This window comes from Cariama cristata, unplaced genomic scaffold (assembly GCF_000690535.1).
Source record: "Cariama cristata isolate BGI_N322 unplaced genomic scaffold, ASM69053v1 scaffold30496, whole genome shotgun sequence".
Lineage (NCBI taxonomy): Eukaryota > Metazoa > Chordata > Aves > Cariamiformes > Cariamidae > Cariama > Cariama cristata.
In genome coordinates, this window is record NW_009620883.1 from 14,031 (window position 1) to 30,473 (window position 16,443).

At 44.8% G+C, this 16,443-nt stretch overlaps 1 protein-coding gene across 1 annotated transcript; it reads right to left on the reverse strand.

Moving 5' to 3' along the window:
• Window positions 1-1,741: 1,741 nt before the first annotated feature.
• Window positions 1,742-16,225, reverse strand: EPHA1 (EPH receptor A1; the record flags this gene model as incomplete). Its single annotated transcript, XM_009701765.1, has 15 exons — window positions 1,742-2,785; window positions 3,694-3,849; window positions 4,171-4,364; window positions 5,066-5,215; window positions 5,887-6,096; window positions 6,490-6,551; window positions 6,996-7,181; window positions 7,284-7,406; window positions 7,679-7,734; window positions 8,528-8,624; window positions 11,176-11,335; window positions 11,439-11,563; window positions 12,814-13,146; window positions 14,071-14,226; window positions 16,097-16,225. Coding segments are annotated over 15 exons (2,216 nt in total), but the record flags the coding sequence as incomplete, so codon positions are not given.
• Between the last annotated feature and the right edge of the window lie 218 nt (window positions 16,226-16,443).

Below are 16,443 nucleotides of genomic sequence, written 5' to 3' on the forward strand. Positions count from 1 at the left end.
AGGGACCTCCCTGCTCAGAGCAGGTAGCTCAGGAATGTACCCCATCAGTTTTTTAATACCTCCAAGGATGAGAACTCCACAACCTCCCTGGTAACTTATTCCAGTGTTTAACAACTTTCACAGTAAGTTGGGGTTTTTTTCTTACCTTCAAATGCAATTTATAGTATTTTGATGTGTTCATACTCCTCCCTTCACTGAATACCACTGAGGAGAGTCTGGGTCCCTCTTCTTCAGACCCTCCCATCAGGTATTTATACACAATGATAAGAGCCACCAAACCTTCTCATCTCGAGGCTGAACAGTCCCCACTCTTTCAACCTCTCCTCATATGTCAGATGCTCTAATCCCTTCAAAATCCTAGTGGCCTTTCACTGGACTTGCACCAGTAAGTCCAGGTCCTTTGTTCTGTGGAGCCCAAAATTGGACACAATGCTCTGGCTGTCTGACCAATGCTGAATATAGGGGAAGAATCACTTCCCTCCAGCTACTGGTGATGCATTTGCTGATGCAGCCCAGCTACTGTTGGCTTCCTTTGCTACAAGGGCACATTACTGGCTCAGGCCCAACTTGCTGTTCACTATGACCTGCAAGTCCTTTCCTGCAAAGCTGCTTTCCAGCCGGTCAGTCCCCAGCATCTACTGGTGCATGGGGCTACTCCTCCCCAGTTGCAGGGCTCTGCATTTCTCTTTGTTCAACTTCATGAGTCTCCTCTTTTCCCATTTCTCCCATCTACTACGGTCCCTCTGAATGGCAGCACAACTATGTGATGTACCAACCACTCCCCATTTTCTGTCCTTTGCAAGGATAGGCTTAAGTTTACACACGCATCATACAAGCTCATAAACTTGTGTCAGCCTCATCAGGGCTTATCTTCTAGTCTGGATATCTACCATGTAGCAACTTTATTACCTATACTTCATGTTAAAGACACCTGTTACTAAGACTGAACTTACTGATACAAGACTCACAGTAACGGCTTGTCTTGTCAGCTGTATCTCTTACTACAGCTGCAGTGACTTGAGCAGCTGAGATATGTCTATACTATGGTTCCTTGTGCGTACTCTGCTGCTTCTCATGTTGAATAGAAACCAGCCTTCTTGCTTTAAATTGCAGTTCTTTAGATCTCTGCTTCTTAACCTTTCTGTCATTTATGGTTAAGCAAGACCTTCCCAGGAGCAGGAGTGTTAATTTATAGCCTTAGGAATTTGGAGCATTATGCAATTATGGAAACACTGATAGCTATCTACAGCAGGTAACTGATTGCTGAAAGCCTAGCGCTCACTTTTTTCGCCAAGCTAGACTTAGATCAAGCCCTGAAAAATAAATCTTGAGGTGATTACTCTTCCCAGGTAGGAGAAAGTCTTAGAACACCAGAGTGAGACTTTCTTTTTTTCCCCTGGACAATCTGTTCTGCAGGAGAAGGAAGTACTACTCAGACCTATTTCATCAAACTACAGCAGTAGCTTCTAATACTTCTCATGGTTTAGGAATAAACACAGGAGCTGTAAAAAGATGGACTTAGCTAATGGATGGATCCAGCTGTAACAGGGTTTAGAAAAAAAAAGTCTGAAGTGACCAACTGCATAGGTATTTCCACATTAAATCTGCAGTTAAATGGACAAAGACTGGTGGCTGAAACAACTAAACAAGGATGTAAGGACTCTGCTGGAGCTTATAATAAATATACTAAAGTAAAGGTCCCAATCATATTTGAAATAAGCCAAAGAACACCAATACAGCCTGCTTTGCCACAGGTTTATTTACAAAATATTATTTACAGTCTAAAACTGTCTTGAGCTCTGATAAATAATAACATTTCCTCCACAGAGAAGGAATAAGACAGACCACCTACACATTTTTCTGTTACAAATACCCTATTCAGCCAAACAAGACTATTCTCTCTTTTAAAAAGGGGCAGAGAAAAATGAGTACCTAAAGGGTTTTCTGTCCATGGCACAAGTAAAGGTATTAAGCAAGTTGGAGAGATGTAAATCTCCCTGTTGAACTGTGCATGTGCAAAACAGCAACATGCCGAGGTTACGTGATCGCACAAGTTACAGCAGGGTGTGCTGCTACTCCCGACTTCTCCTCCAAAGAAAGAAGTACACAGTGAGCTGGTGTTTAAGGCATGAACAGCTGAATTAAAAAATATACCCCTTACCAGCAGCCTTAATAAAGACTGAATAGCTTGTTCCTGTTGTAAAATAAGGAAGACAGAAGGCTGCTGAAGTGAGAAGGAATGTATGCCAGGGAGTGAATGGACCTGATCTCTTTGTGTCTGTGTCCTTGCGCATGTTCCCTGAATGTCCCAGTCTATCTGAACGCTCATCTCCAATCTTGAAACATTATCCACCACCCCCAGCCCGCTTTGTATGTATCCTTACGTTTCCATGTGATACACAGAGGATCTAAAACTCCAGTATGTAGACTACAGAGATTACTTGGTGCTGCACAGAATGGACTACAGAAGACTGGGCTGAGAACAGTTTCTAAGACCAGTGCTCTGAAACGTACTGATGGCTGCTGCAGAGCTAAAGCAGGGGGGAACAGAAATGAGAGCAGGTGGTGTTGCCTCATGAGCCTTTGTTCTGGTGGTTTTGCTTTGCTTGTCCCAGTCACTCATTTGGAAGCAATTGCCATAGGAATGATTCCAAGTGATATCTGGTAAGAATGGGCATTTAGCAAGCTTAAGAGAACAATGACCGATCACTCCTTAAAGCCTTGGATGCTACACAGGATCCTCTTCTGGTGGCCTGGAAGTGACACTCCCATCTGTTTCAAGTCCCTGAAGGAGATGGGAAAAGAAAGGAAAAAATGAATTGCTGTTCTTTTTCCTTAGGCAGACACCAAGCATTAGTTCAGAAAGCTTCCTTTCCCTCAGTGCCTCCTACTACACTGACCTTTTCTCTAGAGGGAAGAAACTTCCAGATGCTCCTGCCCTTCCCTGGCTACCTCTGCCCACCCAGTCAGCTGGCTTCTCCCACCTCATGACTAGGCCTCTGCTCCCATTAAATCAGGACTGTGTCCATGTCAGCTTGTGATATGGGCCATGTGTCAGCCCTTTAGCAGTTCTGTCCCTGCACTGTGCCTGCTCATTTGTTTTATGTAACTGCCCTGGTTGGAGCTGGCTATACATCCCACTATACATCCCCAACCCAACAACAGAACATGGCTGTGTTAGTAAAGCATCTAACCTGAGTCCTTCTGAGGAGCCCAGAAAGACTTTGCTCTATGATAGAACAGTGCCTAGCTGATGGGGGCAGGGGGGAATATCACTAGCTTATCTGGAGTTCAAGGCAAGAAAATTATAAAGTCCTACAAGGGTGGGGAGATGGTCAGGTTAGACAACTGTCTGCCATCTATTTTTTCCCCTTGCTATTTGTGTCTGATGTGAGTTCAGAGCAGCTCAGATGCCTGAACAGCCTCAAGCATGGACAGTTAGCGAATTAAGTCTCACAGTTTGGGCTGATCGCAATTCTTCTGGGCTGATTGTTCCCTTTTAGGGCAAGAAGCCAGTCCACTTCCATCTAACTATATAAAGAAGAAGCCAGTCCACTTCCATCTAACTATATAAAGAAGGACGGAGAGAAGCCTTCCAAGTAAATATAAATGTCTGTTCAGATAGGGCAGGGACAGACACAGCTATTTGTAGCATAGCCTGTGGTGCCTTGTGGGAGCTTAGCTTGCACTTACTCAGCAGTGAGCTCCAGAATGGACTCCATGGTGTCCAGGCCAGCAGTGCGAAAGTTGGAGATGTAGCGCTTCATGCGAATGGATTCCAGCCACTCAGGGATGGACTGATAGGGGATCCCGTCAGATCCACTGCAGCTAGGGAGCCGGAGTGTTACCCTAAAGACAGATAAAACCCTCATTAGCCAGGCAACTACCTTAAATGGCCAGCACTACGAGATAGTAGCTACAGGGCAAGCACCCTTTGCCAGGGCTAGGCCAACTTATCCGCTCTCTGCACAGTGAGGTCAGACGGCCCAGGTCAATGGCTATACCCTCAGTCACCATGAGAGAGAGATGACTACAATCTTCTGCACACAGAGCATTCAAAGTGCCTCTTGCCAGCCTGCATTGCTGGCACTACCTCTTCTCCTGTTGGAGACAGGGAGGTGAAAATCTCCCAGTTAACCTCTCCTCCTCCTTCAGTGACAGCCTGCTTACCTGGGATCAAAGTCTGCAACAGGCCGGAGGAGCTGGGGACTTGAGATGAAATGTTGCAGCTGCGCCCGAATTTCCTGAAAATGAGGCCTCCTCATCCGATCGTGTGACCAGCAGCTCTTCATGAGCTCGTAGAGGATAGATGGGCAGTCTACAGGTGGGGGGAGCCGGTACCCACTCTCTAAGTTTTTCATCACCTGCACAGAGGACAGAGAGAAATCTGGCCAAGAGCAGAGAGTGCGAAAGAGGAGGCAGAGACCTCTGTGGGGCTGGCAGCAGGCAGTTCACCGTTTTGCACAGTGTGCAGTCAGGGAGGGGTTGAGGCAGATTACACGTGTATGAAGTAAGGTTTGGGCAACACAGCAAAGGATCAGGACACCTAAGGGATGTCAAAAAGTGAAGTGGCATATGTGCGTACTTTCAATCCTTTACTAGCTTAGCTTCCATTTGCCATTCAGGGCATGTGTTCATGAGAAGTGAGGAACAAATCATCCTGGCACAGGCCCGGTGAGAAAAGGGGAACCAGACTCTGAGGAATAATTTCAACAGCATGTGCTAACCTCACAGATGTGCTGAACCTAGGAGACCAGACATAATACTACAGAGACAGAGGAAGGAGAGAAAGAAACCAACAGAGAACATTGCCAGACCCAAAGGCCATGGCTGATTTAATCAGTCTTTAATTTGGCTCATTGCTGTTGACACCTGAACATGGTTCAGAGGCCCAAACACTTACTGCCCTTGACTTTGTTGCGCTGATTTTTAGCCGGGAGGGAGACATGGTAGTTATGTGTTCAAAAGAATGTCAAGACTGCAGGCTGAGAAAGATCTACAAAACTTCGGCCCACATGCCTTGTTTATTTTTTTTAAATCACCACTTGAGCTCAGTGTCTGTTACCTCTTGATTGCTCATGTCCCCATATGGCTTGTCACCAAATGACAGCACCTCCCACATGACAATGCCAAAGCTCCAGACGTCACTGGCTGAGGTGAAAATCCGATGAGCAATGGCCTCTGGGGCTGTCCATCGGATGGGAATCTTACCACCCTGTGAAAGAGCAGAAATATAGTGTATCCAGCATGTATCATTGAGTTGTGTTTCTCCAGAGTTTTCAGGCAAGAGGCTTACAAAGTGGTTCAAAGACTGGGCCCACTTCACTTGAAGTGATGTGTAACCACCCCTGGGGAAATTTCTCAAAAGGACAGAAACATTCGTGGAAGGTGAATGACTTTAAGCACTCTGTTCAGTTCAATGCTACGCAAAACCACTGCTATGGGAGTAAGAGCGTGACACCCGTCACAGCCCTACTTTGAATGACACCAGACATTAGAATCACTGGAACTTTCACTGAAAGGCACCTGTAGATGTTTCTAGTCCAAACCCCTGATCACAGCAGGGCTGTCTTCAAAGCTAGATTTAGTTAATTTGAGTCCAAAAGATCAGATGTCTTTGCTTCTCATTTCAAAACCACAGTCCTTCTGAATCTCTTAGCAAACAAAATCAACATGGACTCTAAACAGAAAAGTACCACCTTCTTAATCATCCACACTGTGACTTGCAGTTTTACTGTGGGTTTTCCTCAGAGATTTTCCATTCAAATCTTCCCTCGGCCTGGTGTTTCCTATTGTGAAGGAATTCTGCCATTCTTATCTGGCAGAATCCCAATCCCCCTGAGACTACAGATCATTTACAAGATTGAGAGATTGTTTTTGCATTACCTTGGTTTCATAGGTTCCCTCTGCATCATTCTCCAATATTCGGGAGAGACCGAAGTCAGACACCTTGCATTGAAGACTGCGTGTTACCAGGATGTTGCGAGCAGCCAGATCCCGGTGCACATAGTTGTATTCTGAAAGGTAGGTCATGCCAGAGGCTATTCCCTGCAGCATGCTCACAAGCTGCACAGGGCTAAATTTTTCTTCATTCTCCTGCATGGAAGAAGTGAGAGAAGATCCTGGTCAAGTGATATCGATCTGCTTGGTTTCCAGTTATTGGCCTTATCAACTTGCAAAAGTGGGCATTGGTGAACAAGCAAAAAGGCAATGCTGCAGTCCAAAGGACCCAACAGGTTCTCACTAAGGGACTGGTGGTGGTCTCCAGAGTCATCATTAAGCACCTGCGCTTCAACTACCAAAGGCAGCACTCTGGACACTGAGCAAACTGGATGGCATCAAGCTTCAACTGCTGAGACTGGAAATGTTAGTGAACAGAAAGTAAGTGGATGACTGGATCTTATTTCTACTCTTCTTTTAGGGTCTTAAATCCAGGTCAAGTGCAAGTTCCGGCAGTACACAAGCCTATGACAGATTGGAGTCTCTCACCCGGAGGAAGGTATCCAGCGCTCCATTCTCCATATACTCAGTGATGATCATCATTGGCCTCCCTTGAGGAAGAGAAGAAGGTGTCAGCCTTTTTGCAGTTCTCCTACTCTTGCCTTTCAATGCTCTCCACATTGCCCCAATGCAGAGAACCATATCCAACCCCAGCCAACATCCCTACTTCACTGCCACAGCTGGCTGACCCTCCTCCTAGATCTCCCCCAATGATTTTGTATTCCTCCTTGTGTCACACATATAACCTTACAGCATCCCTTACACTATCCCAGTTTCTCATCCACTCACCCACCCAAGAAGACATCTCCTAACACTGCCTCATGACTCTGTTGGAAATCCATACCTCTCCTCCTTTCCTCATTCTCTGCCATAGGCTAACATGACAATGCCTGTCTTCTCCCAGCACAGCCTGTCTGACAGCGTCCTCTCTAAGAAATGCCCAAGAAATGTGCCAGTTTCTGCTCTCATTCCGGGACTCTCTCTCACACTCTTACTTTTGGTGACAACTCCTTCCAGACGCACAATGTTCGGGTGATTGAATTGCCCCATAATTGTTGCCTCGCGCAGAAAGTTCCACCACTGTGAGTCTGAATAATTTGACTTCAGGGTCTTGATGGCAACCACAATACGTTCTTTCCCTGGGAGCCGCAGGGATCCACGATAGACCTCCCCAAACTCCCCTGAGGACAACCAGAGGCAAAAGGTCACAGATGAACTCGGGAATAAGCAGAAAAATAACAGTGGGGGGAACTGAAAGATAGTGAGAGCAACAAATAACTCACCCTCTCCAATCACATTCTCCATAGTGACACAAGAAACATCCAGTTCCTTAGTGAATTCCAGTACCCCTCTGCTGGGGTCATCATATGGTTGCAGGTCTACATAAGGCTTCAACCAGACCTTCTCTATGGTAAAGGGAAACAAAAGAGCAAATTAACCTGTCAGCTCTTTGGACAAGCTTTGCTGGGCAAAGCTACAGAAGCAGAAGTGAATCCATGGGATTCTGACAATGGCAGTAAACAAATCTACCAAATATACATTGAAGACTAGAGCTGCTATGGGAAGAGGCAAATTACATTATACAATCCATGCCATTGTCTGGTTTGAAACTACTGTTTCTTTTCATTCCAATCCATTCCAGGCTTCTCCCTGGTTCTACTAGCCCTTTGAAGCTCACCTCGATCAAAGCCTGAAGTATTGTAATCTGGCCGTGCCTGTCTCCGACGAGCCTGCCTGAAACATAAGAAGCAGTCTTGGAAATAAAATGGTCTGCAGATAGCAAAGAGAAAAGCAAGACTTCCAGGGCGTCTGCCCTAGTTGGTCAGCAACAGAGTTCAGGGTAGTGCAGAGCAAAGTGGAACCACATACTGCACCTACTTGGTAGAGTTCAGCTAGCAAGAAAATGTGATGCTTCATTTATATTTAGAAAGGGAGCTTTGTTTCCATGCAGGTAATTTTGTTCATCCTTCTGCTAGCTGAATTACAGATTAATTTCTATTTATTTTATGTTTCCTGCACCCTTTCAGTACAATACTTGATCTTCTTAAAACCAAACAATAGCAGCCTCATAGACATTTAGAAAGGAAGTACAACTTTGTATCTGGGTAGAGGGCCACTAAAGTAATGGTATATGGAAAACGGTTTGAAATTACTAGATACATGTGTTGCCCAGATCAGCATCTATAGAAATGATTGTACTGTAACAATATTTTTATTGATCTGTCATGATAACAGTATGATAGTGCTAGATTATAACAAAACTGAGAAATCACCCCATTTTCCTCTGTCCTCAGCAGCAAGCATTACCTTACAGACATATCAATCCCTCCAATTCTGCTAATCGAAATTACTTACTGAGACTCATTCCATCTTGCCTCAGCATGCTGGTCTTACTCTTTTTTCCCTAACTAACCTCTACCTATCCAATATCATGGGAGAAATCAGGGCCTCCCTCCCTTTCTCTAGCTCCCATAGATCAGCTATTCCTACATCTACACCTTTTTCAATACCAAAAATCAATACTTACTTTCGCCGAAAGATGAGAAGTCCCAGAAGCAGCCCAATAAATAGTAGAACTCCAAAGATAATAGAGACTATGACTCCACCAGACAGAGCTCCTGTGTCTACAGAAACAAAGAGAAAGGCCATTTCACTTAAAAGACCAAGAACTATTTCTCTGGGATGTAGCAACCAGCTTCTACCAGCCAACGGTATTAGGTAAGCTACAGCCATTTGTCTTCCAGGCAGCAGAGCCACCAGATTTGAGTCCTATCATACTGTTATTCATGTGCATGGAGCACCTTCTGGTGGGTATTTGGTTGACTCTTACCTACAATCTTGGTCTTCCAGTTGAGTAATTTATCCCTGTGCCTGATTTTCCACATAAATTCCATGACATTTTCAAAAATGAAGAACAGTTGTCCCTTCCCTCCCACTCTTCTCCCCCTACTCTTTCAGACCAGACCATTCTTCCTGCTCAGTAGTTGATTTAGACTATGGCACAGCAAAGACGTGATTTTCCCCAGCAGTCTAACTTGACTCTCCTCTTGTTTAAGAATGTAATTTCCCACTCCCCTTCCATTAGTATCTGGGGTTGGTCCTTTGCCTAATTACCTTGACAGCAGCCACTGTCTCCTTAGGACTTTTGAAACAAGCAAGTACTGACTTATGAACTTGCAGTTTAACATCATATTCTTGCTTTCTCAAAACTAAGCATCAGGTGGTTTCATTTTGTGATTGGACAGCATTCGGATAGTGTTCCCATAACACAGGTTGCCTTCTTCCATTTAGATTCTCGAATTAAAGCCATCCATTTCCATACAGTATATTTGAATTCATCAGAGGAAATGCTAAATGACCTCTGTTGCTCAAGTATGAGTTTTTAAACCTTATTTCCCATAACTTAAAAACCTATTTAAAAAACTTAAAAATACAATAATGAAGTGTTCATGCTCATACCTAATGAGAGTCTACATTTTTTAATATTTTCCCTAAACAGATTTAGGAAAACGTCCAGAAGAAAGAAAATTCCTAAAGAAATTGGTTCAATAAATGAGCAGATTTTAAAGCAAGTAACAGCTTGTGTGACACAGACAACTGGGTCTGGAAGTGTTTCCTAACATCCAGCCCAATGGTCAGCATTTGTAAAGCCTAATTAACACTTGTTATTCTTGCTCAATTTGATGCTGACCCTTCCCACTAAAATTATTAAAAATCACCAGCTTAGTTAAGCAGAAATCAAGAAGCAAAGCTAATGTTCTTTTTTGATAAAATCAAAAAGGAAATATTTGGAAAGTGAAATAATATCTTTTATTAATAAAATGGACAAGCTTTTAGGTACATAGCAATTCTGCAGGAAATTAAGGGATTTAAATTTTTAAATTCAAATTAAAAAAAATTGCCTCTCCCTGCAAGTCTTGTTCCACTAATATCCCTAGACCTTTACAGCAAAACAATGCTTCTAGTATTGTCAAAGAAGCACTCCCACTGAATGAAACCTTGCTGGCACTTCTTTTTAATCCCTGTCATATTCAAAATAGCTTTGTTTTGGCATGATGAGGGGATCAACTTTTTTTTAAAAAAAAAGGGTAATCTTGATGAAAGTATTTTCTAACGTGTTCTTTTATAATCAACACAAGTACACGTTAACTTACATATTTTCCACAGAACCTTTGTGGTACATTATTCTATTGGTTAGAGATCATGTATGTCATCATCATTTGGCACTGTGCCTTCACGAAAATTTTACCAAAAGCTCCTGGTGCCAAAACCAGCCCAATCTTTAAATCATATTCCAATCACGGTATCAGAACTCATCAGCTTTTACACAGTGAACTTAACTATTTAGTTACATTAAGGTATGCCTTTGCTTTCTTCCATGTCCTTATTTCACGACAATAAAACCAGCCTTTCAAAGGCATCATTTCAACAGATGTATTCCTAAAGTTATCCATACAGTCAACAGGAGGATCTGTGAATGTGTGGAATGAAGAGAGAGCAAACTCCGTTACATAAAACTTTTGATAAAGGGGAAGTCTCTGGGTAACCCAGGGCAAGAGGAGGTTGGATGTGAGGCCTGTATGAGATGTTCTTCGACAGGAGAAACGTCTTTTTGTGGCCTCAATAGCTTGGCCTTCTACACTTCATGCTTTGGTGGTGAACATTTTTCAGCAGCCTACACCATATTTTTGGGTAGAGTTACATTCCGAGGCTGGACTACCTACAGTGGAAAAGATAAAGCTGGAAAAAAATAGTGGTGAGGTCCTTTGATTTCTCCTTTTCACTACTAACTTTCACAGAAAAGGAGGGATATGGTAATAATTTTGCTAACATTCAAACTTAGAAACATTAGCCAGAATCAAAATGTCTTTCAGGAGAACTAGCTGAAGAGCTGGTTAAGTTATTTGCCAACAACACACAAACCTGAGACTGATCAGTTCTGAATGGGCAAGTACAAGTGGATTTTATATGACAGCAAGGAAACAGGATAAATGTCTCCTTGTTCCACATTTTTATAAAGCAACAGGCTTGGCCCTGGTGACAAGGAACTCAGGAGTGTGGTGTCTGTGCCTTGCAGCTAGCAGAACACAAAAAGCGATCCAGGTACCACGTGAATACACAATCTGATGGAGAAGTGAGTTTCTCCCAAATGAGATACCAGTGGTTGTCCTTTACCTGGCGGAAGGGTGCGGAATTCCTGCTCCGGGGAGTAGGGCCCAGGCCCGAGGGGTGTGATGGATCTCACACGAAGCAGGTAGGCTGTGTCTGGCTGCAGGTCTTTCAGGGTGACATTTGGCTCAAGAAGGTGCTTCACTGTGTAACGTGCCTCCTCTCCCTGCAGAAATCAAACCGGGTCAAGTAATAAATACACACTGAACAAGGAGGACACTTCCACCCCTTTGGGTGAAAGGGGGAAGAACAAATAAGGCAGACCTCACCTTCTCAAAGAACATGACCTCATACTCCACCGAGGTCCGGCTGCGCTGCCGTGGGGCAAGCCAAGAAACAGAAAGACTACTGTCATCTCTTTGCGTCAGGATAAACTGGGATACCGTCACTGGAGCTGCAGGGGAGGGAACAGAGGACATCAGGAAGAAATACAAACATAATGCAAATGAGGCCCTCTCTCCACCAGAAGCTCTCTTTTTCCTCCTTCGGTCACACCATGCAACTGGAACTGGCTCTCATCGCCACTGCCACTCCCTCGTCTTTCTCTTCTGCGGTAAAAGGGAAATGAGGTCTCCAGTTGTAACTAATTGCTTTCCGTGAATAGTATGCTTCCACCCCAACAGTGGAAGCATAACTTTCTTTGGCCCTCAAGACAAAATCAGTGTTCCAAGAAATTACGTTTAATCCAGCACTGCACTGCAAGTGTTCAATTTGAAATAAAAACGTTAGGATTGTATGCTCTTACAGCAGCAGTAACACAACTACCCTATGTGATTTATGAATGCAGCTCCATTTCATAAAGATACAGTGAAATCCAGTGCTCAAAATCTCTCAGCTGACTGCAAATGCATGCTGTTCATGAATAAAAAGATAATTCTCAACAGTCTGCAAAGACTGAAGAGTCAAGTCTGGTTCTCTCCTTGTCCTTCATTATCACCAGGAAGCAATGAGGCAAGTCAAAAGTAGCTTTGCTTTTCTAGCTCCGAGTTGTGCTGCTCCCGCATAGCGTCAGAAAGAAAAGTCGCATTTTATCACTAAATCAGAACTTGGGGAAAGCACCAAGGGCTGTTGAGCACTGCCATGTCACTTTTCTATAATCACGTTTCGCAGCACTCTGGAAAATGCTCACAGGACAGCCAAACTAGCCAGCTTGAAGCTAAACTACAGAAATGTGTCAAGAATTTCCATGTTTTTAACATACTAATTTCTCCATGCTTTCAAAGCTGGTTGTTTTTTTTTTCAGCTACAGCAGAGTTTCTGTTGTGTTTGGTCAGATTTTTTTGCAACATCTGAGTCATGGGAAATACATCCCACCACAGTCCCTGTTCTTCCTGTCACACAGGTAACAATACTTAGGCTGGACTGCACTAGCGTATGACAGGGAGGGCTTTATCCTCCTCACCTCTGTTAAGTCCTTGGTGAGTTCATAGCTCTTGGTGGGTAATGATTACTGCTGCTTTGACTTGCAAGGAATATGACTGGTGGACTTTACATGCCAGAGGCAGAGGTACCTTAGAGTCCTTATCATACCATACCAACACACGTGGCAGACAGAAGGAGAAGATGGAGAAAGCTTAAACATTCACAGAGATTCCTCTTCCTTTTCCTGATGAGCAGGAAGAACTTCTCTCTGCTTCTGCTAACCTGCATGTCCAACTGCGACCCACACAGCTGGAGCAGTTCTCTGTGGATCAGGTCCCATTCCTGAGACACCATTATGGGCTTCCACAGCAAATGTGTAGTTGGTGTAAGCTTCTAGGCCGTCCACGTCCACAGCAGGTTTAGTGAGACCAGAAGCACTGGGGGAGAATACCACTCCAGCCTCACACGGCTCACACGACAGGAACTGGCAGCGCTGACAGAAGACGGTGTAAGTCAGGTCCTTTCGCCCACCGTGGTCGCTGGGTGGCTGCCACCACAGACTCAACTGTGTGCCAATAAGGGAGAAGCTGACATTGCGGGGAGCTGAGGGGGGGCCTACAAGAAGCATGAAAGTAAGTATTAGATCCAGCTGTTAATACTCAAAGTACTGTGGCAGTTTCCCATCTGCTGATGCATTTTGAATGGAGCCCTCTGTCCCCCCAGCCTGTCCCTCTCTGATCTCTCATCCCCATTTCCCAACATTTTGTTTCCTCTCATCTCCTTGTTCACAGAATCACAGAATGATTTGGGCTGGGAAGGACCTTTAAAGATCATCTACTCCACCCCCCTGCCATGGGCAGGAACACCTTCCACTAGACCAGGTTGCTCAAAGCTCCATCCAACCTGGCCTTGAACAATTCTAAACACGAGGCATCCACAGCTTCTCTGAGCAACCTGCTCCAGTGCCTTACCACCCCCATTGTAAAAAATTTCTTCCATATGTCCCACCTAAATCTACTGTCTTACAGATTAAAACCACTGCCCCTTGTCCTGTCACTACAGGCCCTGGTAAAAAGTCTTTCTCCATCTTTCTTATAAGCTCCCTTTAAATATTGAAAGGCTGCAATAAGATCTTCCCAAAGCCTTCTCTTCTCCAGGTTGAACAACCCCAACTCTCTCAGCCTTTCTTCATTAGGAGAGGTGCTCCAGCCCTCGGATCGTTTTGGTGGCCCTCCTCTGGACCCAGTCTAACAGGTCCATGTCCTCCTTGTACTGAAGACTGCAGACCTGGATGCAGTACTGCAGGTGGGGTATTACCAGAGCAGAGTAGAGGGGCAGAATCATCTCCCTTGACTTGCTGGCCATGCTTCTTTTTATGCAGCCCAGGACACAATCAGCTTTCTGGGCTGCAAGCACACATTGCCAGCTCATGTCCAACTTTTTGCCCACCGGTATCCCTAAGTTTTTCTCTGTAGGACTGCTCTCAGTAAGTTCATCCCCCAGTCTGTATAGACGTTGTTCTTTCTATTTGCAACTCACGGGTGCAAGCAACGTTCTGGCCCTCTGAAGGTGCTCGGTAGAAGCCTGCATTGCAGGAACAAGATGTAGCCCCTGACTCATTGGACAAGCTGTTGGGGGGGCACTTCAGGCAGCGTTTAGTCTCCAGAGATTGACGGTAGAATCCTCGCTGGCAGGCTGTGAAGAGACAAACAAGTCAACATAAGATCAACAATAAACCAAGATCAAGAAGAAACCACCTGCCAGTTTTGTTCAACTTCTGGAACACTCCTTTATCTGCTTGCCTTTCTTCCATTTTCTTAGCTCACTGAAATATTTAGGTTGGAAGGGACCTCTGGAGGTCACCTAGTCCAACCATCTTCTCAGAAGAGAGAGAGATGAGATACAAATTCAAGGTAGGATCAATGCTATGACAGGACTTGTAGACTGAAGAAGGGGGATCTCATTCCTCACGGATGCTGTATGAAAACAGAAGCTGGTCAACCTCAGAGACTTCTTTCAACATAAACCCAGAATGCTCCCCACCTTGCCCTTCAAGCTTTCCAGATGATAAATAAGAGCTGTAAACACTAGATCCAAGTCCTTGTAATCCTCAGAGTCCTCTGCTTGCTGACTTCATATGGGATAGTCAGTGGGCTTTTCAGCAAAAGCATTTTTTCTGATTTCAGGCATCGTACCAGAGCATCACCCAGCAGGGCCCTGGGAGTGTCTGGATAACTATCGGTTTGCCTAACAGCATTGAGTGTAACTGGTTATGGAGCCACCACAGACTGCAAGAGATTAGGTGCCACGTGCTTTCTATTTCCAGTCCTACAAAAATAAGCAGCCACATCTTTCTCTAAATATAGAATCTGACACTCTGTTTTTGCTGCATTACTATTAGCTTGATCTACAGAAGCTCTGGTCTGTCTACCAGTTATCTCAAGATCAATGCTTTACCTCTATAGACGTGTAGCAATGAGAAAATGCGTGAGGGAGGCTGAAGTAAGCTGTGAATTTAATGGATTACCGGCCTACCTTAAATGAATCTATCAAATATTCTTAAACTAAAGAAACAAACAACCTATCACTAATCAGATAGTTGAGGAACGCATACACTGATTTTCTGCCACAGTGTCGTGGTTTAATCTCAGGTATGCGAGACAGAAAAGGCCTTGGTGCTGTGTAAGCTCTGCTCAGCAATAATGAAAACATTCCCACATTATCAACACTGTTTTCAGCACAAATCCAAAACATCGCTCCATACTAGCTACTATGAAGACAACTAACTCTATCCTAGCCAAAACCAGCACACACAGCTACCACCTTGCTTTTAACTTGAGCATTGAGGGAATGACCCTTTTCGTATTGCACTATAAAAGCAACAATATCCTGTGTAATCCCTCAGGAGATCCCAACGGAGATCCATTTGGGGATAGTGTGACAGTACACAGGCCAAAAGGATTTGCAGCAGTGAAGCCTGAAGAGCACAGAAAGGAGACATAATCAGAAGAAGTAGGAGCAACCAGCACCTTCCGATTTTGGGAAATAACAGAACCACTCAGGAAAGTCTGTCATTCTGAGCTACCATCATGCAACTACGTGGTCAATGATAGCAAAGGCTGTTGAAAGAATTAAAAGGCTCAAGCATTGATTGTCACTAGCTCAAAGAGATTCCATTTATATTCCAGACTCAATCATCTCCTTGAGAAATAGGCAAGAAAAATTACTTTGATCTCTAGGCTGCTCATGACTGAAAATGCTTCTACATGCTGGAGTGAAGATGAAAGCTTTGTGGTCTCCTGCCACTTTGCTCCAGCATAAGATTTCAAAATTCCTGACACTGGATCAGTTTGGGTCAGGAGAGCTTTGACGGCAACGTGAAAAACAAACGAAACGCAGGGCCGCAGACTTGTGTAACACAGAGGTTCTGATGTTCCCTGGATAATACTACCCACCATAAATATGGGATAATGTACACACCCTCTTATTATCAGGTTGAGAAAGTCATCAAGTAAATTAGGGAAATTTGGGGTTGGGGACCTTTGCAAGAACAGTTAGCTCCAACCTTGAGAGCCTCTGTTCCTCCGGGCCTGAGCTCCAGTGCCGCTCCAGCCCACAGTCCGCATCTGCTTCACCCACAAGTGGTGCCGAGATCCTTCCAGCAGGAGGGCCGCCTTGCAGGGCGACAGCACACCTTGGAAGGAGAGGGAGTGCAGGGAGGGAACCGCACAGGGGACATCTGGGTGAAGGAACAAACCCAGGAGGTAACCGGGCAGGCACCAGCCGGCTGAACCGGGTCACACCACCCGAGGCCGTGTCTGGATCAGCAAACGAAAGGGAGGCAGAGGTGCAGGCAGGAGCGCAGGCACCCAGCTGCCCGAACGACCCAGACGCCAGCACGGCCCCGGGTCG